Raw genomic sequence first — 16874 nt, forward strand, 5'->3', positions numbered from 1 at the left:
GGCTGTTCAGGGGGCATGGACTGCTCCCATGCTAGCATTTTTGAGGAGGACTTAGCATAACATCTCATCTTCTGCAGGGGCCAAGAGCTGCGACCCTTTCCTACAGCCAGAAGCCAAGAAAAATGTATACAACTTTAGGACTAATAATTAGTATGCATTTCACTCACTCTCATTCTCAAAAAGTATATATTGTTTAAAAGGAGCCTTCACATTGTATTTCAATTGACTCAAGCTTCATTCATTTAAGCATGTTCATGTTTTACACTTTTTATTTTAAACCTTGGTCCTTTTTTTGATGTTCATGTACTTTTTCTCAAACACATTTTTGTTTGTAAAGTAATATTCACTTTGTTTTAAAACCAGTATCTTTAAAAACCAGAAACATTAACATTTTTTACCTAAACCAAATTATATTTCACTCTTGAATTACTGCAGGATAATGATAATCACACTAACAAATATTCACTTTGTTAATCATTTTAATAGGAATATTTCTTATTCCCTCTACGGGCTCTGAAGGCTGGCTGTCTCTCTTGGCGGTGTTGATCCACTGCCTTTCAATTGTAGGAAAAGGAAGGGAAATTCATGTTAGTTGTTCATCAAATAAATCAACTGAGAATTGGAAATCAAACATTTGACAGATATTTAGTGTCAGACCAGGCTAATAACTGACTATTTCAAACATCCAAATCCATTCAAATAAATATGTTGGTTCAAATGATGACTGCACCTCCAGTTGTGATGCACCACCAATTATGATGAATTATGTGAATTACTTACCAATCTTTCTGAATTATATTGAACACCTCCCTGAGCAGTGGCATCTGGAAGAGAAAGACCATAAAATGACCAGGGAGAAGACAATAAATCTTAAATGACAATTTATTAAAGTATAAGGGAAAGACTTGAGGCCAGTATCAGACTGCAACTGTCTGATGAAATCGCATGCTTGCAATGACACCAGAATTATCCTGCCGACTGAAACCCTCCCTGGGTGACATTAAGTGTGTTGCTGCTCTGTGGGTATCCCGATACATGAGACACCACACAATGAATCCTGTATAATAGCAGGATGTACTATTCAACAGGGCCCAGAACTCACCTAGTGCCCAATATGATGTCTGGGAACACTGAGCCAACTTTGCATTTAGTGCATCCAGTCTGAAGGAATTAACATCTTGCTGTGGTCAGATGCATGAAGTAGCTAACCTGCTCATAAAAATGTAATCGTGTCTGGATGTCTTACCAAATTATCCTCTGCTCTGCACTGAAAATGTCTAATCTGAAAAGAGAGAACTCACCGGATTAATTAATTCAAGTCAGAACATAAACCATGGAGATGAAGAATATGGAAATACAAACTTCTGCACTTGGTTAATGTACACTATGGTCATGAAAATCCATAATTATCATGAGTTATTCCATGTGAAAAAGTAAACTGTTATTACACTGAAAAATATGAAACAAATGTTATTACACTATCATATGGCTGTTAGTTCTGGGTAAATTTGCTCACCTCATTCTTCCGAAAATGTTGGCGCTCTTTAGTCACTTTGATTAAGTCATCTTTATATTCAACAAATTTCCCATTGGCTTGGGCTGTTCTGGCCTCTTCTTCAGCCAGTTTCCTGTGACATACAATAGTCCAAGGGATTCAGAAAAGCATAAATTCCAACTTTCCACTGTACAATTCATTTTAAAGGAATCACATTTCCTTAAAATAGCGCAATGCATTATACGTTTCTCCAACCAGACTTTTGTATTTGGACTATGCCTCCAAACGTATGTCTGTTATGGATAGTGGTGGCAGTTTCACAAAGAAACATTAGCAGCACTAAAATCTGAGATTTCTTTATACTATGTCACTGCAGCAAACATTATTAAAACACCAAAATCATTTTTACGTCTTGTCACTTCAAAGCCCTTCTTGCGCATGGTATTTTTGCTTGATACTTACTGCAGTAAAGCGGTCTCCTTGTCCTCCATCTTGATGGTCATCATCTCAATATTCTTCTGGAGGGACTGAACCTCATCCTGATGGATGCTACGCTCCTGCATGTTGTTCTCCTTCAGCCCAAGCATCTCCTCGGTCAAATCTTTCACCATTTGCTGAAAGGCCTTGCAAGACTCCTGTTTAAAATATGAAATTGCTTAGTCGCTGCATTTTGAGCACTTTTTGATTTTTTCAGGCATCTCAATGTTCATACAGCAGTATTGAAATGTTTGGCATGTGGGCCAAAATGCCCAAATCAGCTTCTTACCTTCAGCTCTTCATTTTCTGATTTGGTAGATGTTCCTAATTTTTGTGCGCTTGCCAATCGTTCTAACAGTTCCTTGATCTAAATTGGACAAACAAAGGGAACATGGGGATTGCAGTTGGTTTCAGAACCAATAACTTATTAAATCAAATACAAAACAACAGACAAGTGATTTTTAAAGTGGGAGAAGTACTACACTAGCATTCGCTGTCACCTGAGCCTTGTCTGATCCCTGTTTCTCTTCCCACTCCAAATTAGTTTCTTTTAATTTGGCCTCTGTCTCCTGGTAGAGGGCCTTCTCCTGAGCGAGTTTGCTAAGAGACACGGACCACAGCAGAGCATTGAGTGTTAAGTCCTTGAGTGCACAATTATTATCAATATTATATTGCTACTCCTGTACTCTCAAATACTTCTCATTATGTCCCTTAGCTAGTTACATCCTCCATCAAATTTTGAATAAATTATGAGTTTACAAAACGAAGATCCAGTTTCTAGAATTTTGCTAGACACATCTAGGATTAAGACCGTTTTATCAGTTGCATTTAATAAGGAATTCAATGTGTGTCGTCTGTTTAAATAAGTATCATTACAACTATTATTATTACACCACCATTATCCTGGATTGATTTTTATGTCTGTCACGTCAAAGCCCATTTTTCACAACAGTTTTACTTGATATTTACTTCTGTAAAGTGGTCTCTTTTTCCTGCGCCTGAATGGTGACCATATTTAGCTGGGTCTTGAGGGCGTTCATCTCTTTGTGGTGCGCGCTACGCTCCTCTTCTACAATTGTCTTGACCCTCAGGATTTCCTTAGCCAAATTCACGGTCATTGCCTGGAAGGCCTTCCTGGATTCCTGTTTTAAATATGAAATTGTGGAAACAAGAAATTGCAACACTTTCAGCCATGAGTCACATGATCACAAGGTTAGCAAAGTGCTATTGACAATGTTGGTTCGTGAATTATAGGCCCATTTCAGCTTTTCACCTTCAGTATCTCATTTTCAAATTTGGTGGAGTGTAGCAGTGTTTTCATGTCAGTAGAAATTTTTGTGAGTTCCTCAATCTGGAATTGGAGAAGCAAAGGAAAGGAAACATGATGATTAACATTGTTCCCACATCGTATTCAGTGTGTATACAAAAACAAAAACTTAATAAACAAGTGATGCATGCAATGGGAAAACTACTACAGTGAATTTAGATTAGCTGGACTTGTTCACCTGGTTCTTGTATGAACTCTCTCTGTTCTCGTGGTCTGTGTTCATTTTCTTTGTAGTCTGTTCAGAAGCTTTACGTTCTGAGTTCAGTTTTTCTTCTGACTCCTGACGAAGCATCTTCTCCTGAGCAAGTTTCCTAAGAAACACAGACCATAGTAGATAAAGACCACCAGGTGTTGAGACTATGTTTACAGATTATTCTTTAAATGCCTTTATTATGTCCAATAACTGTATATATCCCTCACCACATATTTTAACATATAAAAAATAAAAAATTCAGTACAGACACAGTTTCTGCCATGCTGCAGGGCTTAATCCGGAGTGAAAGACTTATCTTATCAGTTACATTTACATTTACCAAAATTGCAACAAAAATGATAAAACCATTGTTCCATTGTCACTTCAAAGCCTTTCTCCTCCAAGCTTGAAACTTACTGCTGTAGAAAGCCCTCGCTCTGTTGCAATCGTTTGGCAGTCATCTTCAGGCTGGTTTTTATGATTTCTGCCTCTGTTTCCAGGTCTTTCACCTTGTTCTCTAGGTTGATCTTCAGTCCACGATTCATCTTCTCTGAAGCCAAAGTTCTCGCTTCGCATGCCTTGCATGACTCCTTTTAGAAAAGTAAATTATATAAATAGAAATGGTCATTAGATGTTATGGTTTTTTTTTCAAATTTATATAATTTTATAAAATTTACACTGTATACAATAAATTCAACAAAATGTCTAATCGGTGAACACTATTATTTCTGTCGTGAAGTACATGTAAGAATCACAGCTATGAAGGTATTCCTGATGTAAAGATGTTGCTGTAGCACAATGCTAACTAAGTGTTATTGGAAAACACAATGTTCACTATTTACTTTAAGAAGCCAGAAGTCCATCATGAGGGAGGTTATGGTGTTCCTTGTCCTCTTGAAATGGTCTTCAAGGTCTTCTTTCTAAAATGGAGAAATTATTAGTAAAAGGTATTTCCAACAAATATAGCAAAAGAGAAAAAAATCATAAAAAAGAGATTCTGAAACTCACCTTTTTCTGCAGATCTAAAATGTCATTTCTTTCCGCAGAAAGTCTTGAAACTTTCTTTTTAGTCTCTAAACAATATGAAAATCCAAGGTTAAAATCAAACCGTTTTATTCACTAAAGTGCTGACACGCGTAATCAATCCTGTAAGGTGTTAAAAAATATATACTAATGTGCTCAATAAACTGTTTTGAACTTACATTGGTATATCCTGTTTTTTGCCTGAGGACAACAGAAGGGACACAGAAGATAAAAAATGGTTAATACCCTTGACATAAATTTCACTGTATTACAGTAGCTGAACAAGTCATGGAGAAGGGCTCTGGGACTATTTGCAGGCAGCAGACACAGTGAAAGAAGAGCTTACAGTCAACCCGGTCCTCCATACTGTCAACACCCATAGCAGGAGTAGGATGGTATTTCCTAAGCTAGGGCCTGTTCTCCAGCCCTCTGGTAGATGGGTGATGAGCTGAAAAAGATTCATAAAAACAACATCATCTTTAATGATTTTACAAAGCCTGTGCAGGGTACATAATAGGCCAATCCCCATCAGTTAAAATGCACATTGATACCCTTCGAGGTTTTTCGAGGAATAAAACCCATGGCAACGTGGTATTTATGATATCAATATATCACATAACATACATGCTGTAATTAACAATAAATCTTTTAAAAACTAGCATAATGTACCGAGTCGGACAGCTGAGGAAATCTATCCGTAGAGAACGTACGGATCACAGGGGAAATTTGCACTTGCGCTGGGGAAAAAATGAAATAAATACTGATTACAGACAAAATATTACTGAAATCACAATTCAGAGAACAGTGCCTTCTCTTTAATACAAGCGAGCAAGTTACTGTACATTTCCTTAGAGGAAATCTTGCTATTCTGATTATTTTTGGAAAGGCAGATTTCTTAAACCAGTATGGAGAGATGATTAGCTATTTAACATAAAACCTATTTCTATGTAATATACTTATGTCAATACATTATTATTTATGATAGCTGTACTGTATTTAAGATGAACAAAAGTTAAATTATATATCACAGAATAATCTTGATAGGAAAATAATTCTTTAAGTGTCTATTATAATAAATATATGCCTTTAATATTATCTATTAGCATCATACAGATATCATTCAGCATTACTCTCTGGTCAGCGTCAATATCTGGCAACTCAGGTTCTTCTTTCTGGCTTCATAAGGCATTTATATTTCAAGGAATATACCCTGCTACATAAAAACCCCCATTATTAAACTACAGTACTTTCTAGAAATGTAGACCACAGTATTCATACAAAAAACCAGGATCACAAGTTTCAAATTCAAATTCGCCCTCCTCAACTTACCGAAGTTGGAAATTGTCACGGGTGTTAGAAAAAGTAAAAGGAAAAGGGAAAAGGGTAGGATAAGCAGCCGCCAGTGTGAAAACACGTTGGATGGCATGCTCACATGCTATGCTAAATATATTTTTTCAACAACAATTCCTGAAAAACAATACAAGTAAATTAAATAAGTTAAACCAATAATGTAACCAATACAATATTTCAAATAGTGTAAAGAATAGCAATTGTGTGTAATTGAATCAGAGAGTTGCATATATATAGTGAAGGACATCCATTGTGATGTCATAATACACATGATCATTTAAAACATAATATTTACTGGAATTCTACAAAGCAGAAATAATTTTTCAAATGGCATCTACAGCATCTTCATTGCCAAGGCAACAGTAGGCACTGTATTCCATTAGGCACTTGGAATTCTATACTTGGAATATCAGCATTGCCCTCCATGGTGCTGAAGTTGAAAGACTATAACAATATTAATATTTACTTTGATACTTTGATAATAACTTTATATTTTTTACAAATAAATATGCAGTGGAAAAAACAGAATATCCCACAAGGGAATTTGTCTTGCTCAGAAAAACTAAAAACTTTAGATTGTGTCTTGTTTCTTTTACATTACATTACAGGCATTTGGCAGACGCTCTTATCCAGAGCAACGTATAACAAAGTGTATAACCAGAGGGGGCAAAGGAGCTGCGAATGTCTGCGATCTTCTCGTCAAAGAATGCCGCAAAGTCATCTGCAGTGAAGGAAGACTGGGGTGGGGGAGGAGGCACGCTGAGGAGAGAGGAGAAAATAGAGAACAGTTGATGAGGGTTAGAAATGGAGTTATGAATTTTAGTTTGATAGAAATTTGCCTTAGCGGCAGTGACAGCAGAAGAAAACTCTGTCAGGAGAGACTGATAGGCTGAAAGGTCAGATGGGTCCCTGGATTTTTCCCACTTCCTCTTAGCAGTGCGGAGGCTGGCCCTGGAGGTGCATAGGATGTCAGACATCCATGGACTGGGAAGGGATGAGCGTGCTGGCCTAGGGACAAGAGGACAGAGGGAGTCGAGTGCTGAGGAGAGAGATGAAGTTAGGGTGGAGGATGCAGAGTTAGTGGGGAGCTTGGAGAATGATTGAAGAGGGGGGAGGGAAGCAGTAACTCTGGGAGCGAGAGAAGAGGGTGAGAGGGAGCGGAGGTTACGGCGGACAGTGACAGTGGGGGTGGGAGGAGGAGAGGGAGGATGAGGAGCAAGAGGGAGGGAGAAGGAAATTAAGTGATGGTCAGATGTATGCAGGGGGTAACTGTGAGATTGGAGCTGGAGCAGTTCCTCAGGAATAGCTGATCTAGGAGGTTGCTTGCCTTGTGGGTTGGGGGAGAGTGTTGTAGGGAGAGGTCAGTGGAGGTCAGGGAGTGGGGTAGTGGTAGGAAGGCAGCAGACTGGGAGGGCTCTAGGTGGATGTTAAAATCTTCAAGGAGGATCAGTGGGGTGCCGTCCTCAGGGAAGGAGCTGAGCAGGGTGTCTAGCTCATCCAGGAAACTTCCCAGGGGCCCCGGGGGACAATAAACAACAACAATATAGAGGCTAGTAGGGTCGGTGATAGAGACAGGATGGTATTCAAAAGTGGATATAGACAGGTCAGGGAGGGGGAGAACAGAGAATTTCCAAGTGGGGGAGAACAGTAAACCAGTACCACCACCACGGCCAGATCGCCGGGGGGTGTAGGAGAAGGAGGAAGAGGATGAGAGGGCAGCAGGAGTGGTAGAGATGTCTGATGTGATCCAGGTCTCTGTGAGGGCAAGGAACTGCAGGGATAGGAGGGAGGCATAGGCGGAAATTAAGTCCGCCTTGCACGTAGCAGACTGGCAGTTCCATAGCCCCCCTGTGACCGTAAAGTTCTCACAGGGGGTCAGTGGGGGGTAGCAGAGGTTGGAGAGGTTCCGTTGTCGTTGCTGGAAGCGGCTTCTGAGGGGGAGAGAGCAGACTGGAATGGGGAGCTGATACATAAACTAGGAGGGAGCGACGCAAGCATCGCTCCGAGTGCACCTAATTAGCAATTGAAAACTTGAATCGAATAGCGCGCTGATTACACGGGTTCACAGTCAGTAATAATACAATAATCGCAATCACTAAGCCCAAGTAGCCAATCTATCAATTCTAAGAATCAAAAAGCGCCAGATAGAAACCTAACACAAAGAACAGTTACCACACAGGGAAAAGTTTAAATCTAACACGGTATGTAATTAGCAAATGAAAGCAGATACTTAGCACACATACTGTACACCACTACCAAAAGCAACAAGACAGCATTCTGTCTTTTAATCACAGCTGAAGGGAGAGTAATCAAACTATCCATGGGGTGACAGCACAAAGTATTCAAGGCTGAGTTCCTCACATTGGGGGAAGTGATGTTCTCATGCCAGTGTCACATTATTTATGTGATTGGTCATTTGTCTGTTGTGTCTGCAAGGGGTGTGTTATTGGCAGGCACCCAGAATTGAATCAGAACGGCCTTGACCCAGTTCAGGCATGTCTTGCATGTGGAGAATTCCTCACTTGAAGTTGGGAAATGGGATGTGGAATAGATAGGTTGACAAGAAAACACAGCATATTACCAAATTGTTATTGTTATATACATGAGTTAATGATTTTATGTGTCAATTTTGAGTCCAACAGCTAAATTATCCAAAGAATAATGATGCATGCACATACATATTATGTTGCAATTCTTCTTTATAAAACCACAAAAGTGATTATGGTGGCTCATTATAAATTCAGAGACTTTTACCATTTTAAGCAGGGTATTGTGAGGAAGGTCAAAGGTCATATATGCTGTAGGAACAGCACCCCAGGGCCTGTCTCTGGAGGAATAAACCCAGAGGTTAGTCATTTTCTCTTTCAGAGTGGGTGTGAACCCTTGATTGCCTGCAGCCAGTGTTGACTATTCCAGTATTAATGGCTTCTAGGAACTGAGTTACGATAGCCGTTAACAAAGCACTGTCCGTGTGAAGATGTAGAAATTATTTCTTTGTGTGAAACTATTTTTAAAATTTCGCCAATGTCATTCGATGTAACGAATAACAAAATATCATTTTGGACCATATGACATGATAATAGTTAATTATCATGTCAAATAAATAGTCAATTTTAGATCCAGCAAAAATGCCTTTCATTTCTGGTTATCGTTTTCATTTCCGTTCTCAATCCTTGTTAAAAAGTGTTACCCAGGGAAGCATTATGCCTACTTCACAAACTCAAGATTCAAAGTTAAGATCAAAATGTATTGGGGATAAACTATGTGCTTGAAATTGATTCCAGGTAAATTAGGTTTTTTTTTTTTTTTTTTTTTTTCTCCTTCTCTGAATTGTATGTTTCAATGTATGTATATATATATGTATGTATGTACCACTTATTGTAAAGCGTCTTTGAGTTCATGAAAAGCGCTATATAAAGTAAATTTATTATTATTATTATTATTATTATTATTATTATTAGGGTAAATAGGAAATCATAATTGTTTGCATTACTAGAATTTTACGTTTCTTTGATTGAAGATTCTTTTGCTTTAATTATCAGAAAATCTTCCATCGCTGGCTGCTTTGCTGTAATCTACATGGCCGCAAGTCAACAGCACGCATTGTCAACCCCAAGCTAAACTGCAGGCTGATAATATCAGACTAATTTGACCTTCATGGTTAAAACACCTTTTTTTAAGCTACTCTAAGCTTAAATGCTAATAAAACTGTCATTAAAAGGGCAGTAATCCCTCAAATATTTTTTGTATTTACACTCTCCATGCTTAGAAGATGAGGATCAAATTTTCTCTGCATTTTATTAGGAGATAGGAGAAGCACCCTTTCCAGGTTAATAACAGTAGTTTCAAGGTTGTCACTGCCAAGTGCCAGGACATTCAATTAGTTTTAGTTGCAAGGCTTTTAAAAAGAAGACTGAGAATATGAATGATTTCTCCCCATGTCGCCCTGCTGTGATTGATGCCCGGAATGTTCTGCCCTCTTTTGCTCTGAGTGTAAAGTCAATCGGAGAGAGGAGGGAGGAGCCAACTGCTCCCCAAAACATGCTGAACGAGATCAAGGCTTTTACTCACAGTCAGATGAAGCACAGACACAACTCACAGAGAGTGAAGTGCTTTCATGAAAATAGGATTTTTAACTGCCCATTAAGGTCCATCCCGAAGTTCTGAATATGATTTAGTAGAGAGCTATGTGTCGCAAGCAGGTCGCTTCACTTTTATAAATATGTAAATAGACATCGTGATAACGAGGAAAGGGTTGTAGAGGCGTTCCTGTTGGATTTAAGTTTAAGTTTCAAAAAATAAATGATGATACATTGTATTTTATTTTTACAAAAACATTTATTAATATTAGAAAGGCCACGAGGCATTGGGCTCATCCAGCATTACAGTATAGATTTCAGCACCCACAGTGACCAATTTCATAAATATTATGAAACATTATTTTGCAAAACTATTTTCTTGACATAAAAGAGACGACTGTGCTGATTTCAACATTTTTATTTCTAATTTATATTGGCTTTGTAATATAGGTAAGGGGAAAAGACGTATCATGAGCACATTGAGAAAAGTGCTAAAATATGGGGCGAAAAAGCAAAACACAAAATGAAGTAAGAAGTTAGAAAAATACAATGTGCAATATTTTAAAAAAGTAATTTTTTCAGTAATTTCTGCTGCCCGACTTGTCTTCAACCTTCCTAAGTTCTCACATGTCACTCCCTTGCTGAGGTTACTCCACTGGCTACCGGTCGCCGCCAGGATCAGGTTCAAAGTCCTGACCCTGGCATACACTGCAGCCAACAGGACAGCCCTCGCCTACCTACAGGACATGATTCAATCCTACACGCCAGCTCGACCACTCCGCTCTGCTGCAGCAGGGTGACTTGCAATCCCTGCCATCCAGGTGAACGGTTCTCGCTCATCCCTACCATGGAGCTTCCGCAGTGGTGGAATTAACTCCCCATTCTTCTACGAACCACCCGGCCTATCTTCCGCCATGGTCTGAAGACCCATTTCGTCAAACTGTTCCTGGACTAGCTATCACTACTCGCCAGGGCATTTTCAATCTAGGATTGTTCCCATCACTTGTATCCTCCTATCTTGTTCCTCTAGTACTTTCATGTTACACTTGTATCTCCATCCAGCACTTCTATTGCATTTGTATCATTATCTTGATGTCGTAGCTCATCGTCATGCCTCCTGGTTTGACTTTTGACAATTACTTTCTGACCTAGCCTATGCTTACTGGGCTGGATTGGACTTACAGTTATGTGTTCATGGCTATGGATAACTGTTATATAATGAGTATTGTATCTTGTCGGACTTGTGTTTTGTAGTTGTTCAGCATGCACATTATGGTACGTTGCTTTGGATAAAAGCGTCTGCCAAATTAATGTAATGTAATATCTCAGCAAAACTGCCCAATAAAGTTATTTCAAACATATTCTTAAAGCCTAATTTGTCTGGTATAAATGCAGTTACCTTTCCCTTTTAATCTTTTTTCTGATAAAAAGATTGTCAAAGACTGTCAAATACAAGTTGTCCACTTGTGCCAAGCAACCCCATCACAGGGTTGGTCATGACACACTGTGGGGTTGGTTGGCTCAGTATTGTGTGTTTATTCAGCAGGACAAATAGAGACAACATAATAAAGAAACTCAAGTTTTACTAGCTGATGAGATTAAAATGTTCACATTTAACAGAGGTTGTCTCATGCCTACAGACCATGGCTTGAGAAAACCATGGCTATGTGTCATACTCCAGATTTTATGGACTGTTGACAAACAAAGAAAAATACATTTTTAGTTAATTAGGACATTATATAAAAAAACATTTTTGTGTGGACTGAATATTTTGACAGATCTATTGGTCTTTGATGGCAATATCAATTTTAGACAATTTCCCTCTTAATTTGGACCAATTTGGTACTTTGAAAACAATGCAGACACACCACATCACACAACCATAACCCACATATTTAGGACAATTATTAAATGACTTGCATAACATATTTCCATAACAATATAATCACCATAAACATAGCTAGCTAAATGTTTACATAGTAAGATAATGAGATCATCTGTAGAATTAGATATGCAAGCTGTATAGCTTGCTAGCTGTAGTATAGTAGTGGAGCATAGTATAGTCACTGAGGGATCATCAGAGCCATCAGGCAATTCTCTGCTAGCCCAACAAAAATGTAAGAAATCTGTTTCTATGTTTAACTCTGATTGTGTCAATTAATAAAATAATTTTTTGTTTTTGAGTTCATGAATAGCCCATTCTAAAGAAAAATTTGAATACGTTTCATTTCATGATATTGGACCATTTTTTTTTTTTCAATTGTGTGTCGCAAGAAATTTCCACGGCAGCAATTCTTACTGTCTGATACTGATATTACCTCTGTGTTCTGGGATACAGCCATAAAGACACTTTACCAGCCCTGCTAGGCATGAACTGCGAGTGGGATGGCCAGCTGCATTAGGCCTGCTAGCTACCTAGCTAGCAAGTAATGTTCTTAACTCAAAGCCCTTGTCGTTAGACTGACGTACCATTATTATGATGAAGCTTAACCTGTGCATGTTATATTTTTGCGATTTGCTTTCATTCCAATAAAGGATTTGCACTCATTCAATAGTTCTAGTGGATACATTATTCATGTGACGTATTTGCAGCCTATGTTGAGAATGGATGTGCATGGAGCGACTTGTACATTGATAGCTATAGACCTAGAGGTTACCAAACTGGCTATAATTTTAACATGCAGATTGATATTTGCAGTGCCGCTGCTTTTGCCTGAATGAGTGAGCAACTAATGACTGTGAGTGATCACTCTGTGCTCATGTCGATTGACAATAAAAGTCTCATTATGAGATGAAAAAAGCCATTAGGAAACATGTTATTATGAAATAAAACAAAAAAAAAAAAAAAATACAATCCCGTTATTGTGAAAAGGACATTCATGAGGTTCCAATTATTTAATTATTCAGAAATAAAATGTATTACATTTTTGACCTATTTATTTATTTATATATATAATTCCATGTATATTAATTTAATTATTCATTTATTTTATTTTGGCACATTTAGGCCTCCATAGATATGAACCCATGCCTCTCTCTCCTCCAAAGGTCCCATCGAGCAAACGCATTACCAGTGAGCTACTTGCAAACTAGCTGTAGGGGCTGCAAAGAAAAAACTAATTGTGTTCCATAAACGCAAATATTCCAAGGTCTTTTTTTTTTTAAGATTACAAGGCGTGATCACCTAGACTGTAACAACAACAAAATAATTACTCCTTTTTCTTTGTGCTAATCTTTCTGTGTCTGACAGTGCTGTCTGTCATTTGTACTTATACAGCCATTGGTAGCATTGTGAGGTTCAAAGAGGAAGTGCTTAATTTTAATGAAAAGCCAGCTTCCACAACATGATTAATTAAAAGAGATATTGCTCCTAGGGTTTTTCAGTATTATTAGCCCATGTGGTAAAAATGGAACAGAACAGCAAAATAGTTGTTGCTATTTCATTCCACTAATCTCGCGATTTCAGCCCACTTTTGTTAAAAGGGTCATAATAAAATTATGAACAATATACATTTATTGTGTTATTCTGAGTTGGCACATTATGGCAACATTTTTTTTTATCAGAACGCAAGTGCGTACAGTATGTGCTGTGTGTGTGTGTGTGTGTGTGTGTGTTCTCTATTGTTATTGTTAGGGGTATGCCCAAAGCTGAATACCGTATTCGGGACTACATTAATAATGAAATTAGAACAGATAACGATTCTATTTGGACATCAAGGGTTATATGTGTTATTCCTTTTATGTGGGCTACTATCATAATTCAAGATAGGCAAGCCTATTTTAAGGTTTAGGCTAGTTGAACAAATTTGATTTCTGATTGAATCTGTTTCAGATAATCTGTTAAAGGCAAAAAAGCATGATATTTGCATTACATTACAGGCATTTAGCAGACGCTCTTATCCAGAGCGACTTACACAACTTTTTTTTTTTTTTTTTTACATAGCATTTTACATTGTATCCATTTATACAGCTGGATATATACTGAAGCAATGCAGGTTAAGTACCTTGCTCAAGGGTACAACGGCAGTGTCCTTACCCGGGAATCGAACCTGTGACCTTTCAGTTACAAGCCCAGTTCCTTACCCACTGTGCTACACTCCATCCTAAAATGGACTTAAGTGGTTAAATGTACCAGCTTATGAAGAGTATTTTACAATGTATATGACTGCTAATTTATTTATTTATTCATTGTTACTTCAGGCTCTTACTGTTACCATTAATACAGTGAGTTTCTGGGTTTAACGTAATAAGCTTATTCGTAGCCACCTAACTAGCTAGCTAGTTATATGTACTGTCCCTAATTAAGTTGTGTGTGTGGGGCGGAGGTGAAAATACATTTCTTATTAGTTTGTCGCACTTTATGAATGCACTACAGTTTGTTTTATCGTGAAAATACACTTTTTAAACACTTGCATTTTCATTATGAAAAGACTGTGATTTAAAAATCAGTTTGAAACTTTAAAAGGCCAATTAAGACTGAAATTAAGTTGGGAAAAAAGTATTTGTCTGTATTTTGTTTTATATTTATGTCACTTCTGGTTTAGGCCATGTCCACTTCCAGTTTCTATCCAAATACAGATACAGTTTATGACTTCATTGCTCAGCCATTCCACTGTAATCTTTGCTATTATGAGTAAACAGAACCAGCGCAGTAGTGATTTTTTCCATATAAATATTAGAGAGAATTGGATGGAAATATATTGGCATATCACATTCACCTCTGTTCTAAAGCATCAGCCTCATTTCCGAAGAGCAGATTTCATTGACATTTCCTGCATTGACAATGTTAAAGGTAAGATTAACAGTTTACACATGCCATCCAAATCATTTATGGCAGATTGTTGTTTAGCACAAGACTAAGTATTCTATTAATCACTGTCAAATAGTATTGTGATTATTCTGAGCTTTGGAGGGCAGAACATTATGAATTCTAAATATATTTCAACATAAAAGTTGAATCCCCAGACTGAACTTGAGCCATGAACCATGAACTTTTCAAACTGCTACCGGTAGCAATATTTATGCAAGCTTCAAATCAGTTTTAAAGAGTGGCATAACACCCTTCCCAGTTTCCCTGACTGCAATTCCACCCCATGGCTTTGATGAAATGCATGTTAATCAATATGGCTGCTGCCTGCATCTACTTTACATCTCCATTACCTCCAATTCCAGGCACAGCTGTCTCTGTGTCAACATCCTGATCAAAGGAGTCAGACCAGGTAGCCATCCCAGATATCAGGTTCATATTTAAAGACATCAGACAGCTTCCTTCCCATGTTTGTAATTGACAGAGACCACGTTATAAAATAGGATGGTAGAGTGTGAGAATTTATCATGCAAGTCATGTGCAGTCTGCTGAAAGTTAAGGTAGAAAATATTTCCACCAGAGGCGTAGCTGGCTTGTACGCTGCTGCAGAGCTATATGTGCACATATTGTCTGCTATATGTAGAAATTGTCATTTGCAATATTGCTATTGCATAATGACAGAGCAATAGTATATTCAGTTTTTTTTTAGAAGTGATAATACTACCTTGTGAAAACTTCCATTGCAAGTTCATGTGATCTATAAAGATGTTTTTTCCATATTTACAAGCCACTTCACAAATGATGTCTGTGTGTGTGTTTTGGGCATGTTTTTAATACTTTCTTTTTTATTCATATTTTTTTAAGGAGATCCCTTTTAAATTTGTTAAAGATATTTTTGTACCACTCTTCAATTCTTCCACTGCTCAATTCGTCCCTTCTTCTACTTGACGATTTGACATCCCAGGCAGGTATGGTCTATTCCCACCCTCTGTTACAAATTGTTTATCCTATAATGTTCCCTTTTAGACATTCTCTTTCTGATGCGATTGTTCTTGCACCGTTTATTGTTAGTATGTGTTTGCAGTGATCGGTTCCCCAGTCCACAATTTAAGTCACATAGGTCTAATTTGCCGACAACCCCTGACCTACCCACCAACCCAAATGCCACTCGGATATATATTTCTGAATATATTGGCCCCTTGACTTCTGAAATGATTCTGGTGTGCCTGTTGTGTCTTCCAGAATTGTTGACATGGGCAACAAAGGGCTTTGAAAAATGTTGTTGTTTATCAGCTTGATCTTGCACTCAAAATATGAGCAAAATCTAATCTCTAATCAAGGGTGAGCTGAATAGGACACTCCACAAGCTAAAACCCAGGACTCAGATCTGGAGAGATTCTGCTTGGAGGAATAATCACAGATCCTTTGCTATGTGTCCTCCCACTTCATCAAACATTACAGAAGACAAAGTGCTGTTATCCTGGCAAAGGGACGGTACAGAAAATGCAAAATACAGGATTGCCAATAATTACGACATTTAGTACATTAAGGAGATCAGAATTTTTTATGTGGTCAGTCTGTGAAACAGCTTGCCAGGTCATGCATCAGAGGCAGCGATACAGTGATGGATGCTCTGGCCTTTTTGTGAATTATATAAGATGAATTTGCTGAATGGCCTGTTCTGCTCATTATATATTATTGTATATTCATGTAATTGAGACAGATAATTACAAAATGGATGGAAAGGTTGTACTGTATACAGGTGTGCTTTCAAAAATAGTTCCCATTATCTTATTCTAATAATCTCCCACTTGAAGAAGGGTTACTATTGATCAGCAGTGGCCTTGTGATCAGGGGAATAGTTCTAGACCAAAGGTTTGATTATTTGATTAATAGTTCACCAAGGCAGATCCCCAACAAATAGGCTAAAATCTCACTCAGGAGCACTCTTTGAGATTGGTCTCACAAGGAAACCTACAGCAGAAGCCAGTGCTGCTCTCCATATCAGACTGACACCCCCTCTTCACCCCCATCCCCTTCACTTTCTCATTTTTATACTCATTTGCTGTATTTTTATACAGCCTTTCCATGCTCATCTTTATCAAGGGGGTGAATCATTTTTA

The 16874-nt window shown here is 38.0% G+C and overlaps 1 protein-coding gene and 1 long non-coding RNA gene across 2 annotated transcripts; both read right to left on the minus strand.

The window, feature by feature from the left end:
• Nucleotides 1–490: 490 nt before the first annotated feature.
• On the minus strand, nucleotides 491–1123 carry LOC118229701. The gene is made up of 3 exons (XR_004765712.1): nucleotides 1103–1123; nucleotides 781–824; nucleotides 491–554 (listed from the first exon to the last, which is right to left on the minus strand). It is a non-coding gene; the product is annotated as an uncharacterized LOC118229701 (long non-coding RNA).
• Nucleotides 1124–1492: 369 nt separating this feature from the next.
• LOC118229672 (WEB family protein At4g27595, chloroplastic-like) lies at nucleotides 1493–4037 on the minus strand. Its single transcript, XM_035421869.1, has 8 exons — nucleotides 3910–4037; nucleotides 3478–3610; nucleotides 3246–3323; nucleotides 2942–3114; nucleotides 2473–2572; nucleotides 2262–2339; nucleotides 1958–2130; nucleotides 1493–1628 (listed from the first exon to the last, which is right to left on the minus strand). The coding sequence occupies exons 1-8, from the start codon at nucleotides 4035–4037 to the stop codon at nucleotides 1493–1495; spliced, it is 999 nt and encodes a 332-aa protein (XP_035277760.1).
• Between the last annotated feature and the right edge of the window lie 12837 nt (nucleotides 4038–16874).

Source organism: Anguilla anguilla, chromosome 6 (genome assembly GCF_013347855.1).
Source record: "Anguilla anguilla isolate fAngAng1 chromosome 6, fAngAng1.pri, whole genome shotgun sequence".
Taxonomy (NCBI): Eukaryota; Metazoa; Chordata; class Actinopteri; order Anguilliformes; family Anguillidae; genus Anguilla; species Anguilla anguilla.